Below are 16,920 nucleotides of genomic sequence, written 5' to 3'. Positions count from 1 at the left end.
ACCGATTCGACTTCAATGTTAAGAGTAAGATTAGAACGCAATTTTCTGACGACTTTTCATGGTATTTACAAACACACACAAATTTTAAATTTGAATTTAATCGGAAAAAAAATTTGGCAGCCGCTTGACATGACAGCGTTGACAGGTTTTTTACCTATATACCCTTTAATGATGACATTACACCCATTTATCAGAATGAGTGTACCTATTATACATGATTTACAATATTAATTTCGGGAAGCACTTGCGTAATTATTTCAATACAAAATGTTTTAATTATAATAATTCTCTGCCAATGATAATATCTCAATGGGAAATATTCACAATGAAATTCCCGGGAATATTATTTCAGTATTCCTGGACAACACTAGCTACAGCTAACAATTTAATTATAACTTCATTACCAATGAGTGGTGTAATTAATTTCAATCTGAATAATGAATAAAGAGTGCTTTAATAGTGGAGTAAACAGAGAGTTGAGTGTTGTTTTGTGATTTTAGGGACTCTTGATTTTATGGCAGTGTGTGAAAGTTTCAAAATAATTAAAGTAATAAATAAATGATTGTAAAGTATCTTAAAAAATGATTTTTTTGCGTCTAACCATCATGATCCTCCTTGCTTTATCCCGGCATTCGCCACTTGACGTAGACACTAGTTTTATTTTACGATAGCGACTGCCATCTGGGGGGGTACCATGACGTGCTAAAGCCGTTCAGTTTAGGTTGAGAGAGAGGGACGGAGCTATGTAACTGCTATAGCTGTGTCCCTTTCTCTCAACCTAAACTGAACGTCTTTAGTACGTCATGGTAACCCCCCTGACCTTCCAACCCGAAGGGTAACTACTTAACTAGGTCTTATTGGGATTACCTAGTAATGTAGAAATTGCAGAACATTTCCTAAAAGTGGAAACATTCTTGAGAATGTTCGGAGAGCATTCCTGCAACATGAAATTTGTTGTTTAAACGAGAGAATATACTTGAAATAAAGTTTAAATGGGCATAATATAAAACTATATGTTATTAATGTTATTGTACATATAATATTGTCTATTACAGTTATCAATTTGGTTGATAAGTGATAAGTTACCAATAAGGGCAATAAGTTGCTTAAATTCTCACTACCTATATACTTCAGGGAACGTTTCGACTTTCAGACTTCACAGTTTTAATCCTGACTTTTTTAAATTAGGTACCGAACGATTATTTCTTCATGCCTGTCTTTGGTCATGTCAAAATATAAAAACAAAACAAAAAGATCGCTGCAAGAATCTTATATACATACTGGATGTTGCACGCCGAACATTACTTTGAAGCCAGAAAATTTGACCTTGAATTACGTCACGCCGGTCTTGCATCTCTTTCTTTAGGGTGTCCATGATTAAGCATACATTAGGGATATCCCGCGGAATTTGACGTATTACATCTCTCGACACAGGAGGAACACATTGCTGCAGTCAAAAAGAACGATACTCGCAAGTCTGCTATTGCTCAACATCTCATTGAGTCGGGTGCAAATCATTGGATCGAGTTGCATAGTCCTAAGGTAATTTCGACGGAACGCCACTACATACCGAGATTGGTAAGAGAAGCCATTGAGATTCACAAATATAAAAATTTCAATCGTGAGGATGGCTTCAAACTATCTAATGTATGGAATCCAGTGATTTGTTTGTGTAAAAAACCGGTGAAGTCAGAATTGAACAAACGTAGTGACACTGTGAGTGTAGTGTGTTTGGACAGACCATCGAGTGTGAACGAGACCAGTGGTAACGCTGAAAGTGAACGCAGCCGACGCGCGCGAAGGAGGGTAGATCGCGCGCCGTCTATACAACTTTAACATCCACCCGCCTTCGTCAGTTTTCCGTGATCATGATGCATGCAACTGCGTCGAAATATCGGGAGCTCGACAAAAATCAAAAAAGTAATCACGGTCTACATCCCGGTCAATATAAGTCTAATGTGGGGGAAATCCCAGTAGTTAGGACAGGTAAAAACTTGGTGGTAACTAGTGGGAATAGCCACAAAAATATAAGGGAAGTATTTGTCAATGGGGAAATAATGAAATACTAGGACGTTTTAAAACAGTATCTTTATTTTTAAGCGCCGCCCCAAATCTCAAGGAAGGTGGTTCTCAATTCGTACGTATTTCAATTCTCTTCGCATGTATATATGTATCTCAATTTAATGTTTATGCCACGATATATCCGTCGTTACTGGACTGATTTTTAAAATTTCTTTCTGTGTCATAATCTTCAGGCTTAAAGTGCAAATCTGCAAATTGTCGAACGCTCTGAAACATTTCCTTTTATCGGTACAATCGACAGCCAACAGCCAATGCTGCCTCCTTCCTTCATCTTTTGGAACACTGAAAAGTTTAATATTATTCATGTTAATTGTAAAGACATAAATTATATAAAGTTGGTATTATTATACTGTGATATGAACTATGAACATAGAAACCGTACCAAGTTGATAGATTTAGCTCCATTCAATAAGAGTAAATACCATGCAAGAAAAAAGATTGGTCACCCTAGTCGTAAAACCACACATAGCATTATTTTTCTTTAAAGGTCATATTTATCGTTCTAAACCTATTCGTGGGAATTTTGATATAATTTGAGACAATGAAACCAATATAATGATAAGAACTAACCAAGATTACAAGCAAAATAGAAGAAAATTTATTGCCAGTGAGGTTTATGAACATTTTGGTAAAATAAGTACTTAGTTGTGAAATTTTACGTCGGATTTCGGTTTCCATTTACTTCCACAATGGTTCACTATGCAATACATAGCTCAGAACTTAAGTAAATCGTCGAAAAACGTTTATTTTGCAAAATAAATCTCTGAATCGGTGAATGAATTTTGACAATTCTGACATATCGGGCATATTTTTTTATTATTAGTGTTTCCATAGTACGCAGGAGGTAAATACCGGAGAAATAAGGTTTTTGATTGAGTTTTTTTTTGTATAATACAAAGAAAAGTAAGTCAATTTGATTGAAGAATGTTTTATACGTTTTTTTTATTAACTTATCTGGCAATACATCACAGTGTTGGAATGAGATAGAACATAGGAGTAAAGGTGAATGAACCTGGCTTCAACTCATTGGTCGGCACGAAATGTCCAGTATGTATATAAGGTTCTTGGATCGCTGTCATGATCGAACCTGAGAACATCGGCATACGAAGTCGGCACACTACCACGGGACTATGTCTTAACTTGCTGAGTCCGACGAAATCATTGGTATAAACTACGAAGTTACTAAGTATTCTGATAAATTCTCGTTCTCGAGAACATTCTTAGAAGTTACCGAGGAAAGTTCTGCAACTTTGGAAACTTCTCGTCCGTGCATTGCTAGCCGATTACCTAGTCCGGGATGCTTTCCTTTCCCCGAAAAGCTACTATGGTACGAGCCGGGGTTGAAAGCCTCACGCTCTTACCGCTAGGCCACCAGCCACCAACGCCTCCAAACTCCAGTCTCCAGAATTAGGTATAATATCTGGGCAACCGAGCTTCGCTCGGTTCTGTTTCGTATCCTTGACATGTGTCGCCATCTAGTTCAAAAATGAATAGTACCTACATCGAGCGAAAGAATTCTCAGCCTTAACAACACAACTACTCCACACGAGATGGCGCGCATTTCGCCACAAAAACTCAAATAGTGTATTTTTCTATTCGTTTTAGCCTTGACCTGTGTCGCCATCTAGTGTTTGCAATAAATAGTACTTACATCGACCGAAAGAATTCTGTCTTAACAGTACAACTACTGCACACGAGATGGCGCGCGAAGAAAAACGCATGAAAACTCGAAAATTCGCGTTTTCCGGGACCTAAGGATAAGTTAGACCGATTTTTCACCCCCAAAAACCCCCACATACCAAATTTCAGCGAAATCGTTAGAGCGGTTTCCGAGATCGTCAGTGTAAATAAATATATAAATAAATAAATAAATAAATATACAAGAATTGCTCGTGTAAAAGTATTAGGTATATTTATACAAAGAGGATCGAGTATTAAGAGTTTCTGTCAAAGTAAAATGTGTAATCACAGTCCTCAGACTGCCATCTCTCGACACAAGCTAAAATTTTTGAACCTCAGTTTTGATAATTTGGTTCATATTGTTAGCTTGATGTGTGTTAAAATGTCAATTATGAATATTAGCGCCATCTAGCCGAGCGTTCCCCAAAGGTGTAACGCCATTGGCCACCGTACCTTTTTCTCTAGGGCTTTGAGGTTTTTTTTTTAGACTTTATCCGTCTATAGTGTCTATACGGAGTTACATATGTCTTTGATTTATATTACCTATTTATAATATCATAGTTTATTAATATGTTACAGTATCATAACTAGTTCAATGTGCAACTGTTACGAAGCCACTCTACAATGTCATTATTTTTAAATTTCATATCAATCATACGTCAAAACAAATAAAAGTGGCAGTTCACGGTGTTTTCTTTAGCCCATGATTGCAGGTTTGCGTGCACTAACCACTTTACACCAAATACACCAAGGGGCGTACCACGAACACCTTTACTAGAAAGAATCGGGAAAATTTTATTTTGTTTTTCTTATTTTTAACCCCCGACGCAAAAACGACGAGGTGTTACGTTTGACTTGTCTATCTGTCTGTGTAAGCTTTGCTTAGTTTGGGGCTAAGTTGATCTGTGTAAGGTGTCCCCAATATTTATTTATTATTTATTTATTTATTTATTATTGAGCTTACTGAACCCCAAGGCGAACAGGAAAGGGAAACACCTATTTCTGTGATAACCTGATACGACCTGTCTCTATCTATCTATCTATAGCAGCCTTTAAAGCGCCCGTCTTCGGACATATGCCTCCTCTCCATTCCTCCACGCTTGTCGGTCCATTGCCATCCGCATCCAGTTATCGCCTGGTAGTTGGCAGATGTCATCTCTCCATCTAAGGGGGGGTTTGCCGCGACCGCGGGATTGTCGCCAGACAGTGACACTTTTTCGTTCATTGCCTGTTCAACAAGGAAATATTGACGCTGAGTAACAATGTTACTTATCAACACAGAAATAGGCAGAGAATTGTCAGTGTCAATTTGGTTGCCCTGAAAACCAGCGCCATGGCTAACTTACGCCGTGTCTTGCGTGGGCGACGGTCGCACGACCGTCGCGCGACCGTCGCGCGACCGTCGCCGTCGCGTTCTCATACTTCCATATCGATAAGGTTTGATTTCGTATGCGTCGCATCGCCGTCGCCCACGCAAGCCACGGCGTTAGTCATCGGCATATGCTGAGTGGCAACCATTTTGGTGTATAAAATGTTATTAGACTAAGATGTAATAGGTTAAGTTTTAAATAATATTTTTTATACACCAAAAAAACGTTTCTTTCTTTCTTTCAATTTCACTATGAAGAAATAGTCCATTGGACAAAAATTTACGAGACCCCTGTTTGCAACGAAAGTTGGCAAACGAAGGTATGCGTGGTAGGCCCTCACTATTTGAAGTATTTTATCTACATTTCGACTGTTGCAGTCGTTTCATGTATTTGATTTGCAACTTTAACTTGATGTGCATAAAGTTTAACTATTAGGCAATAAGTTCTAGATTTTAGGCAGCATTATAATAAGGACTGTATGTAGATTTGTAATAGGGTAGGTTTTTGAAAGGGTTAAAATTATCGACGGTGGAAAGGAAGAACCCCTTAAGCGACATTTAGTGAATTGTACAGGAGAGTGTTTCAAAGTTTTCTTTTTGAGAAAAAAAATCATAACTTTTTTCCTATTTGAAATAGGTAAATGAGTTCTTAAGACGATAATCTTATTTAATTTTTCTCTATTTTATGAAATAAACTTTTACACCAAAATCTTACAGGATCCTGAAAATGTTGTCGCTTAATTGAAAAGGTCCTCAAAATATTCCCGGAAGAACCATTTAAGCGACATCATCATAGTACTATAAAACTCACTGAAGCCACTTACCTTCTTTAACTTGTCTCTAAGATATTCAATTAAGCAACAGTCGTATGGGCAGTTATTACGTGCCAATTTGAAGTGGTATACCAGAAATTTGAAACTAAATCGACACTTTTTTGTGAATTATAACGCTAGCATTTATATATTTTTTAACTATTTCATATTATTGAAAAAAAAATAGAATATATTTGCGGTTAAAAAACGCTATATTGTACGTTTTTTAAGGAGAGAAATAAAATACTTATACGAAATTAACGTGTATTTTTATTTTAATAAAATAAATCTACTTCTAACAAATAACTCTTAATTAAGTATGCACTTTTTTGAGATCATAATCATTTTGAGTTTATACATTATTAAGAATAAGTAGCTAGCTTACTTATTTACTTTTTGGTAAGTGTATAAATATACAAATTACAATTATCGCAATGTTTTAATAGTTACACTTAGCTTGTTAATAATTAAGTACTCAGGCACTTTTTTGATACATAATGGAACTCTAGTCTCATATAATCACTACGATAATTAAAACACAGCTAAAACTTAATAATAAAACAAATTTTACGTTAGATGTCGTACATACCTAGTCGAATCAGGTAGCGATCGGCGACACAACCGCCGCACTCCGGTGTTCGTCGCTGACTGTAGCGACCCACTGCATTCCATTGTATAAGTAAAGCACCATTCGCGTGAAATTCGCGCCAAAAATTGTTCACTGTACCGACATCAAATAGATTAGAGCAACACTTTAATCGCTATCATACCATTTTCAATCTTCACTTAACCGACGTATCGCATTTATAAAGTATACTTTAAGCGACAGGTTCGGCCGCGGTAAGGAGTGTCGCTTAAAGCAATTAAATAACAACGTAATTTTTCGTAACATTAATTTAACCGACAATCGTTTTATTAAGCAGTTTTGAAGAACCACTTAAGTACAGAATTCAAGATATATGTGCCCGGAATAATCAATTAAGGGACACTACATCGGAAACGAACTCTTTTTAAAAATAGTTTATACGACTGTGGTAATATTGGAGTAGGTTTTAAGTGACACAGATAATATTTTATTCAAATTGTGTGTCGCATAAGGGGTGGTTTTTCAAATTCAGACCTCATTCGTGAATTACTTTAAGCGACATATAAGTCATCGGATCGCCGTGAAACCCAATTCAAACGACGCAGAAAAAAACGCTGATTCCAATGATATATATAACTCATTTTCGACCAAAATGTCGCTTAAGTGGTTCTTCCTTTCCACCGTCGTTATGTGTCATTTGTAAATTATAGGTAATAGTGGTGGTTTCAATAACAAGGTGAAATTGTTATGTTATGTGTATTTAAATTGCTTAAGAAAGTTGTTGTTTAACATTTGGTATTATTTTTATTTTGAATATGTAGTCGTATAATTGTTTAGAATAATTATCATGATGGGTACTTAACACATTCAATTTTATTTAGGTACATTGGCTTCGTGCGAAGTGCATGGAGGGGGTAAGCAAAGCGATCGCAGTGCTTGCGGTGGTCAAAATCGACACTGATTGTGGTTGTCATCTATCAAAACTCATAAAATATAATACAATGTGTAATGTTTGATATGGGCCATCAATGTTGTTTCGTTGTTAATTGTAAAAATAATGGCATAAATAGTCGTTGCACGTTCTATGCGTTTCTTAGAGCACACTGGAAATTGGATCAAATAACTAAATGGATAGCTACGGTGAAAAGAAAACGTAAGTGACATGTCAAAACAAACCATTATAATAAATTATATTTAAGCTTTGTTTACCTAATATTGTTCAATACGCTGTTAGTATTTTTCCTACCGTAAAAGATTATGATTAAAGATTCAGGCCTAGCCTGGGAATAGGCCCGTGTCGGATATTTCTGCGGCCGCGGACATGACTAGGTACTTACGTTTAGATTTGTTTTATATGGCATTAACGGGACGAAGGTTTAGCGAATACCATATCACTAGCTCGAAGAACTTGTACCATTACTCCTATGTTCTTGAAGATTCTTTATATGCCCTGCCAGCACCAATTTATTGACTCTTTCTGTAGTCTGGGGTTGGAAGTTTATACCGTGAGTAATGCTTTGGAAACTGATTTTTGGTATTATATCCATGTCTTTATAATCTATCTACCTAAATTACACTTGAAATAGTAGCTCTTGTTATTCGATTTATTTAAAATTAACGAAAAATCATTAAAATATAATGTTTGTTTACATGTCATTTTTTGTCATTTTCCATTTCAAGTTCACATGGTAGTGGGAGTAACTGTCGTGCACGTAGCCAATACAATGAGGAGACACACTGACATTTTATCCCGCCAGGCGGCACCTGTGCAAGCGTCTAAGGTATGTCACTGTCATACATACGTGTCAGAGAGAGAAAAATATCTTCTTCTCGCTCTCACGTACGAAATTCTTTATCTGTTCAATGGACTAATAAGGCGGCGCCATCTGTCATAACCTTTGAGTGTGCCTCCTCATTATTTTGAGAAGAATGTAAATTCCAATAATTATCAAACTTGACAAGTTCTGTTTCGTTGTCTAGACGCCAAGATTTTTTTTGGCAAATAACAGATTTAGTATGTACATAAAATATCCTTTTGAAACTGGTCATCAAAACTTTATCGACAAGGATGTAATTATGAGTCATCTTGACATCCTTATTGCTGGTATTATATTCAGTTATTAACATTTTAAAGAGTAAAGTTCAATATTCAATTCATTAAACCAGAGGACCGATTCAAACAAAAAAAACTAAAGTTTTCATTTTGTTTTAATACGACCTAACGATCACTAGTCATTGGGCATCTTATGCGCTCATAATGATGCGTGTCAAAATCGTGTCATGGGTGAATCAACTTTTTCTTGCCTGTTATTGCCATGGTTACGGTCCCCTGAGTCACGCTGGTTTTATGCAAAATTATGCTACTTAAACTATGCAAACATGCATTTTTCTGATTTTAACAAGCCCTTTCCTTAATTTGCCACCTACATACATGGACTACATGCATGCTTGCATAATTTCAGTAGCATAATTTTGCATAAAACCAGCGTGACTCAGGGGACCGTAACCATGGCAATAACAGGCAAGAAAAAGTTGATTCACCCTCATAACAAAATCAAAACACACAATTTCTCATTGATCATCAACTCAGTTCAACTAGTTTATGTTAATAAATAATTTTTTTTTTATCCATACAAATTAATTCGGCCCGCAACGTAATGCAAACACACTCGCGTTTAACGCTCGTTGACAGTTGTCATTGATTGTCATCGCAACAACGTTTACAGTACATTGCTGCTGGGATTTTTTTCAAAAATTCATTATGGGGTGAAAATTAAGAGTAACTCAAAAACACCTCTTAATTAATGATAACAATATTGAATTATATGCCTGGTTTCGTTTATCGCCCTTATTAGGTTTACGCGCTGTATAACCTAACCACAAAATTTAAATTTTGAAAAAGACCCCCGACCGCGACATAGTGGACCGATTTTCATGAAACATGGCTAAGAATACTCCCGACTAATTCAGCTTTCAAACGAAAAGAAACGAAATCTAAATCGGTTTATCCGTTCGGGAGCTACGATGCCACAGACAGACACACACGCAAACAGGCAGACAGACAGACAGACCAACAGACAGATAGACAGACACGTCAAATCTATAACACCCCGTCGTTTTTACGTTGGGGGTTAAAAATAAAATAAATTTCTGACGAAAATTGATGACGACCGGTCTGGCGCAGTCGGTAGTGACCCTGCCTGCTGCGCCGCGGTCCCGGGTTCGAATCCCGGTAAGGGCATTTATTTATGTGATGAGCACAGATATTTGTTCCTGAGTCATGGATGTTTTCTATGTATATAAGTATTTATATATTATATATATCGTTGTCTGAGTACCCACAACACAAGCCTTCTTGAGCTTACCGTGGGCCTCAGCCAATCTGTGTAAGAATGTCCTATAATATTTATTTATTTATTTATTTATTATTTATTTCTAACTAACTCCGGAACGGCCTCCGAAACGAGAGATCGCCACCTGTCCCGATCCTGCGCAGCCTCTTGCCAGTCACTGACTTGAAGCCGACGCAGATCCGCCACCACACTGTCCTCCCAGCGATACCTGGGTCGACCCGCCGGACGGCCACCAGCCGGTCGACCCAAGATCAATTTCAGTTTCAGTTGTTTTAATCATGGAGAACCTCCTCTGGGGTTGCGCCAATTCCGGTGATGGTTGGAAAAATTGGAAAAAATAATATTTATTTTTACATCTAGGCCTTAAGATGTAAAATAAAAGCAATCAGTTATCAAAATCAACTAGTTTATTTCATCATTATCAGCGGTCATTTCAGTCATTTCAATCATTTAGAATCTCCTCTGGGGTTGCGCGGATTCCGGTGGTGGGGGGTGCGCGGCGATGTACGCGAGCGCACGAGCGATGGCTTCTGGCACCGGGGGAGGGGTGGGTAGGTGAGGTCCCTGGAAAATGAGTATGATTAATTGATTATGGACCAAATGCAGTAAGTACAGTCGTCATCAAATAGGCTCAAAGTTGTCAAATCAGCCTGAGAGGCTACTTCTATATAATTATATAGAAGTAGCCTCTAGTATTGACTATGATAAAAGACAGACCATTATACATAATTATGTATAATGGTGATTATACTGTCCTTTATCATAGTCAATACAGTCAAACAAGAATAAAATGTAAGACAGAGGCTTATGAACTGTCGCCCTCAGTCAATTTCATAGAAATCCCATTAGTTTTACCAAAGAGTCGAATATTATAGGGTACTATTGTCAAAGTAAAATGTGTAATCACAGTGTGACTGCCATCTCTCGACACAGGCTTAAAACTTTTGAACCTCAGTTTTGACAATTTGGCCCATATTCTTAGCTTGATATGTTTTAAAATGTCAAATATTAATATGAGCGCCATCTAGCTGAGCGTACCCCAAAGGGTAATGCCATCTAGGCCACCGTACCTTTTTCTGTATGGTACTGACGTACGTTTTTTTCTTAGACTTTATCTGTCTATACGGAGTTATATATGTCTTTGATATGTGTTAAAATGTCAAATATTAATATTAGCGCCATCTAGCTGAGCGTACCCCAAAGGTGTTATGCCATCTAGAACACCGTACCTTTTTCTGTATGGTACTGAGGTACGCTTTTTTCTTAGACTTTATCTGTCTATACGGAGTTACATGTGTCTTTGGTTTTACAAATCAATGCTTATAACGTTAATAGTATTTAGATAAATCCTACAAACGATTTAAAGTTTCGACAAACCAGTTTTTATTCGGATGCTTGAATCCTTTTGAGTTGCGTGTAAGAGTAAAACGTCTCAATCAATGACTCGGAAGTTTTCTTTTGTGCTGTTTCGTAAAAACGATCCGTTCATCAAATCTACACTCAGTATCTCCAATTTTAATATGAAAACACACAAAGTTTGTAAGAAGAACAGGCGTGGGATTAATAGGTACCTACATGTATATTTTTATTTGCTGCCATTTTTAACCGCCTTCCAAATCTCAAAGGAAGGGGTTCTCAATTCGTCTGTTTTTTTTTTTTTTTTTTTTTTTAATGTTTGTTCCTCGAGATCTCCGTCGTTACTGGACCGATTTAAAAAAATATTTTTTTGATTGAATGTATATGCATACAGATTGGTCCCATTTTTCTCAGAACCCAGTTCTGGTGGTGGGATCCTGGAGAAATCGAGGAACTCCTCAAATCTGAAAGGCATACATATGGTGATTTTTGTGTTTTTAAAGGAACAGCATGCATTTACGTATGAACAGTGACATTTGGTACAGTGGAACTCCTGATGATGGTCAGAATGGAATTCCTCAAATCTGAACGGCACACTTATGCTGAATTTGGTATTTTTATAAGAACAGCATGCACTTACGTCCAGAACAGTGACATTTGGTGCAGTGGAACTGCTAATGATGGTCAGAACGGAACTCCTCAAATCTGAACGGCACACTTATAGTGACTTTGGTACTTTTATAAGAACAGCATGCACTTACGTCCAGAACAGTGACATTTGGTGCAGTGGAACTGCTGATGAAGAGTGAGCCGCCCCTGGTTAGAGTTCCGTTCTGATAATCATTCTCATCTGTAAGTACTTCAGAATCATCCAAATTTCAAAATTGGTTCAGAAATGACGGAGATATCGAATAACAAACATAAAAAAATATACAGACGAATTGTAAAGTATTTATCACCAGAACCCCAAAGGAAGGTGGTTTTTTTTTCTTAAAAATTATCAATTGACAAGATTGATACGCTATCCAAAAAGTTATCATATACGTCAACATCGTTGGGCGAATGAGTGAAGCTGGTGCCGTAGCCGGATGGCATTTCTACGACGCGAAACGAAAACGAAACGCCGCGAAAGGTAGTCTGGCTCTGTCTCGCCAATACGCAAGAGCGATAGAGATAGATATCTACGAGCTTTTCGTCAAGATCAAGACAGAGTGAAGTGGCGCGCTCTTGTCTTAGAGGCGAAAAGTGCCAAAACTCATTTTGGGTTATGGCGTCAGTCAAGTAAGTAGGTAATACCTGAGGTTGGAATCCATTTTCGTCAGCGATGTAAGTAAGCTGGATGGGGGTGCCGTCATCAGCGGTGTACTGGACTTGTCCGTTCACAACAATGGCTTCTTCTTGCTGTAAAAATATAATTTTCGGTCAAAATTGCCTTCTATCCATACTAATGGGAAAGTATGTGTGTTTGTTTGTTTGTTCGTCTTTCAAGGCATAACGGATCGACGAATTGATGTGATTTTTTAAGTGGAGATAGTTGAAGGGATGGAGAACGTCATAGGCTACTTTTTGTCTCTTTTAACCACCCACTTCCCTAAAATGGGGGGTGGAAGTGTGTATGAAGCACTTCGCAATTTTCGAAATTAACACGAGCGGTGCCGCGGACAAAAGCTAGTTTAAATATTTTCAAACATAGCATAATGACGCCGCCTGAGGTGGTTTAAAATGGCCGAGGTCTTAACTTTTTTGTTGTTGTTGACTGCACTTGGTCCCAATGGACTAAAAAAGTGGAAAATCATAGAGTTGCAGGCGTCCACATGCTACGATGACTATATGGGTCTGATGCTTGTTTACCGACGCGGTAAAATAAAAATATATCTTTTCAAATGTCACAATTTCGTTTTATTTCAACCCCTTTTTGCCAAGAGTGGCACAGAAAACTTGAGTAGTTCATGTGCTCTGCCTATCCCTTTATGGGATACAGGCGTGATTGTATGTTGTTGTATCTTTTTGTTAAATGTTAGACAATGGTCAATGGACAATCGCACTTTGGGTGCGTAGGTAGGTTTGATGTTTCGTCTTAAGCAAGTCACGGTCAAGCTTCATCCATTATTAATGTCCGATTTTATTTCATCTGCCAATTCTATCAATGTTCCGCTTTAAACTGATTGACACATCATTAATATCATTATCGGCCATTATGCATTTATTAGAATACTTACATGTCGACACGTAACCTTCAAACATTCATTATAATTTGTATCTTCTTCAAATATCAATTGATAACCTTTAGACGTATTTATTGAGTTTGTGGTATTTTGCTAGCTCGCTCATCGTTTGACTATTCAATAGAATATGGATTAAGTGGTTGACCTTTCCATATTTAAAATTTTAACCTTAACCCCGGTATATAAGATTTGAATTGGCTTATTCTGGCGTATGTAAACTCTGTTCCAATAAATGTAATTATGTACGATTATAATTATTTATGCAAAATATGATCATAAGCCCTTAATAGTACGAGTGTAGCCGACAGCTTTACATATAATTAACTTCAATTCACAAAAACATCTTCAAATCCTGACCAGAAATATATAGCCTGTCAACCAAAGTTTGGCAGTAGCAATGTACATCGAACTAAAGTATGGTATCCCTATAAAACGAACAAAAACCAGCAATGTACGTCGAACAGCCACAGATTTTTTTTTTCAAGGGGCTCATTGGGCCTTGGGCCTGCAGCATTGGAATGCCTCCCTAATAAAAAAAGCATATGAAACGCGTATACTCATCCTTTACTTCCTTACGAATTAGATAATGTATTAAAAAGGGACGGATATATGCTAGTTATTTCTCTTTTTCGTAGGGTGGAGGTTTCCACAGATAAGATACTAATGACACGCGAATATCCACCGATTTTCAAAAGTGTTGCTAGCCCGCGATTTTTCAAATTTGCCGCCTTTTTCTAGTGACAAGATTTGGTTGACGGTCTATATTATGACTATTATCAGGAGGGCGCTGTTATTCTGATGTATGAGGTGACAGTTCAGGTACAGTTAACCAATTGGAACCCTAGGCCACTGTAGAACTATGTCATAGTGACGTTATTAATCAGATTGTATGACATCTCTTACTGCTTGTCATTTTGACATGGTTGTAGAGTGGCCTAGGGTTCCAATTGGTTGACTGTACGAAGAAAATAGTTATAATAAAATTCCGCAACAAGGCGCGTAGTCATTACATTTTCGGTCAGGCTTTACCTACTATGTAATCACAGTTGGATTTTAGAAGTTTTTAGTGTTTTTGTTTTTACACAAGTTAGTGAAGCTATTGCTAAAAATTATATGCAATAATAAATGAAATTGTAATAAATAATCTATCTCAGAAGATTACAAGAATTACTTATTAAGTGTTAGTTTTCGAATTAGCAAACTTGCAAAATATTCCTAAGGTTCCAACTCCAAATTCGATCATAGCGGCGTTTACGTCACTATTAGTCTGGAAGCTTTAAATCATACCTATCCATCAGACCGAACATCGTTGGAATGCACCAAGCTCTTAAGCATCAGAACCACCAAGAGAGCTGGTGATGGTACTAGCCAGGCCTTTTCATAAGTTGGGACACATCGATCTACTCTAATTTAAAAGTGGTAGAGATACCCTTAGTCCGGTAGCTGGAGTCAAACCCATCAGGCTTTGACATCGCTGGACTGCTGTAAAGTCTCGGCCTGGGCATCAGGGCCGCCAGAGAGCTGCTGACACTAGTCAGACCTTTTTAAGTGGGAACACATCGGTCTACTCCAATAGAAAAGCGAATATTCTGAACTACTTTCAGGTCCAACACTGTTCGACTGTCCAGATTCCTAAACAGAAATACCATTGCTAGTCTGGTAGCTGGAGTCAACACCATCAGCGATGTCAAATCACTGGACTGCAGTAAGGTCTCAGCAGCGTCAGGGTCACCAGAGAGCTGCTGGTACTAGCCAGGTCGTTCCAAGAGATCGAAGACATTGGTTGACTCCACTAGAAAAGCGAACATTGTGTACTACTTACAGGTCCAACGCTCTTCAGCTGTCCTGATTCCGAGGCAGAGATACCGTTGCTAGTCTGGTAGCTTGAGTCATAACCATCAGGCCTGACATCACTGGCCTGCGATATGGTCTCGGCCTGGGCGTCAGGGCCGCCTGAGGGGGCGTGGTGGTGCTGTCCTCCATGTTTGAACAGGTGGGACACGTCGGCCGAAGCCGCGGCGATCAGGGCGAGGACGATGAAGGCTCTCTGAAATTGTGGACACAGTAGTTAGATAACGTTCTTTATGGTCAGAAACTTTTCTCAGTTTATCTGTGTTGTATTCTTAATTTCTTATATATCAAAAATATACACAGTGATTTTGGATTCGTACTTATTGTCCTTAATAATTCTTTAACTGTTAACCTTTCGATTGCCAATTTGCTTGTTAAAGTGAATTACTTTTGCCACCGCTGCCGTGTTATGGAACTTTCAAACTGTCAATCATATTGTCAATGAAATTGACAGTTAAGTACCTAATAATTGGTTGGTAGGTTATCGTTATTTTTTTTTTATTTTCTTTGTATTCAAGTGAACTGTAACTGTCACTGTTTATTAGATTTCAAATTAGAATGTATTTAAAAAATGCAATGCTCAGCTCATATTCTTATTTAAATGTCTGGTTAAACTACACACTCTAAACTTATATAAATATGCTTATATGTATGATATTGTCAAGTAGGTACCTATTAACTTCTATAAGGTGCAATGACCTTATAAAAAAAATAGAAAACAGAAATGACCCCAAACTTGCACTCAGCGACTTCGTTATTATCTCACAACTAATTAAATTAGTGTTAATAACCTCACACAAAAAAAGCATACTCCATTCTACACATCTTAATTTTTTACTGCTGATAATATTCCGACAAAAAGCTCTAACTGTTATAGACTAATAATGACTCTATTCATAAACGCGCTACTGTCTCTACTAGTTTATTTGTAACTGTTATTTTGGTTAGTTTGTTTCTAAATGTACATAATTTTATCATATTCTAATGAATGAGATATGTATATCATACCACAAATTAACTATTTGACAGTGTTTTAATGACTGATACATTATATGTCAATGTCATACATTTTGTCATTTGTGCTAAACTATAGTACTTAACTATTTATTTGTTTCATTTTATTATATTTATCAATATTGAACATTATTATATAAATAAATATGTATCTTTAACCCTTCAAATCATACCCATCGTGTACGGTAATCGTACATCAATGCATGAAGGACTAATACTGCGCTCGTCAGATGACCTTGGTAATCAAAGGGTTAATATAATAAATATAAATGATCTGATCAGTTTTAACATAGTCAGTACCTCATTAAAGAGATATGAGGGGTCACTGAGAGTTAGTTACATTTAGTACTTATTACAAAGTTTATGTTTAGGTTTTTTTTGTGTTATTATAAATTTAAGCTAATACTTTAATTTTAGTCATATTTAGTTTTTACGTTTGTCACAGGTGTTAATATTCTATGATACTCACCATTGTAAGTGTGTCAAAGGTAAGCGTTGAACCGAGACTGTGATAATGGTAAAGACGTTAGCGATTATATACTCATCTCCATTCCTGGTCGACATTTAGTGTTTTGCAACGATCTGAATTGCT

General features: G+C 37.2%; 1 protein-coding gene across 1 annotated transcript; it reads right to left on the bottom strand.

Moving 5' to 3' along the window:
* Positions 1-10,271: 10,271 nt before the first annotated feature.
* Positions 10,272-16,920, bottom strand: LOC125230077 (larval cuticle protein LCP-17-like). The gene is made up of 4 exons (XM_048135082.1): positions 16,798-16,920; positions 15,286-15,510; positions 12,535-12,639; positions 10,272-10,446 (listed from the first exon to the last, which is right to left on the bottom strand). Exons 1-4 carry the CDS (start codon positions 16,798-16,800, stop codon positions 10,333-10,335), a joined length of 447 nt encoding a protein of 148 aa, XP_047991039.1. The 5' UTR covers positions 16,801-16,920; the 3' UTR covers positions 10,272-10,332.

This window comes from Leguminivora glycinivorella, chromosome 10, assembly GCF_023078275.1.
Source record: "Leguminivora glycinivorella isolate SPB_JAAS2020 chromosome 10, LegGlyc_1.1, whole genome shotgun sequence".
In the NCBI taxonomy this organism is placed as follows: domain Eukaryota; kingdom Metazoa; phylum Arthropoda; class Insecta; order Lepidoptera; family Tortricidae; genus Leguminivora; species Leguminivora glycinivorella.
Note: the sequence above shows the minus strand (reverse complement) of the source record. Positions and strands in the feature narration are given on the sequence as shown.

Bases quoted from the DNA above. Each gene is read 5' to 3' on its own strand.
- LOC125230077 (XM_048135082.1), bottom strand. The intron at 12,640-15,285 runs GTAAGTAGTACA...ATATTTTTACAG, and splicing joins AGCTGAAGAGCGTTGGACCT to CAAGAAGAAGCCATTGTTGT. The intron at 10,447-12,534 runs GTATTACCTACT...CTCATTTTCCAG, and splicing joins AAAATGGATTCCAACCTCAG to GGACCTCACCTACCCACCCC.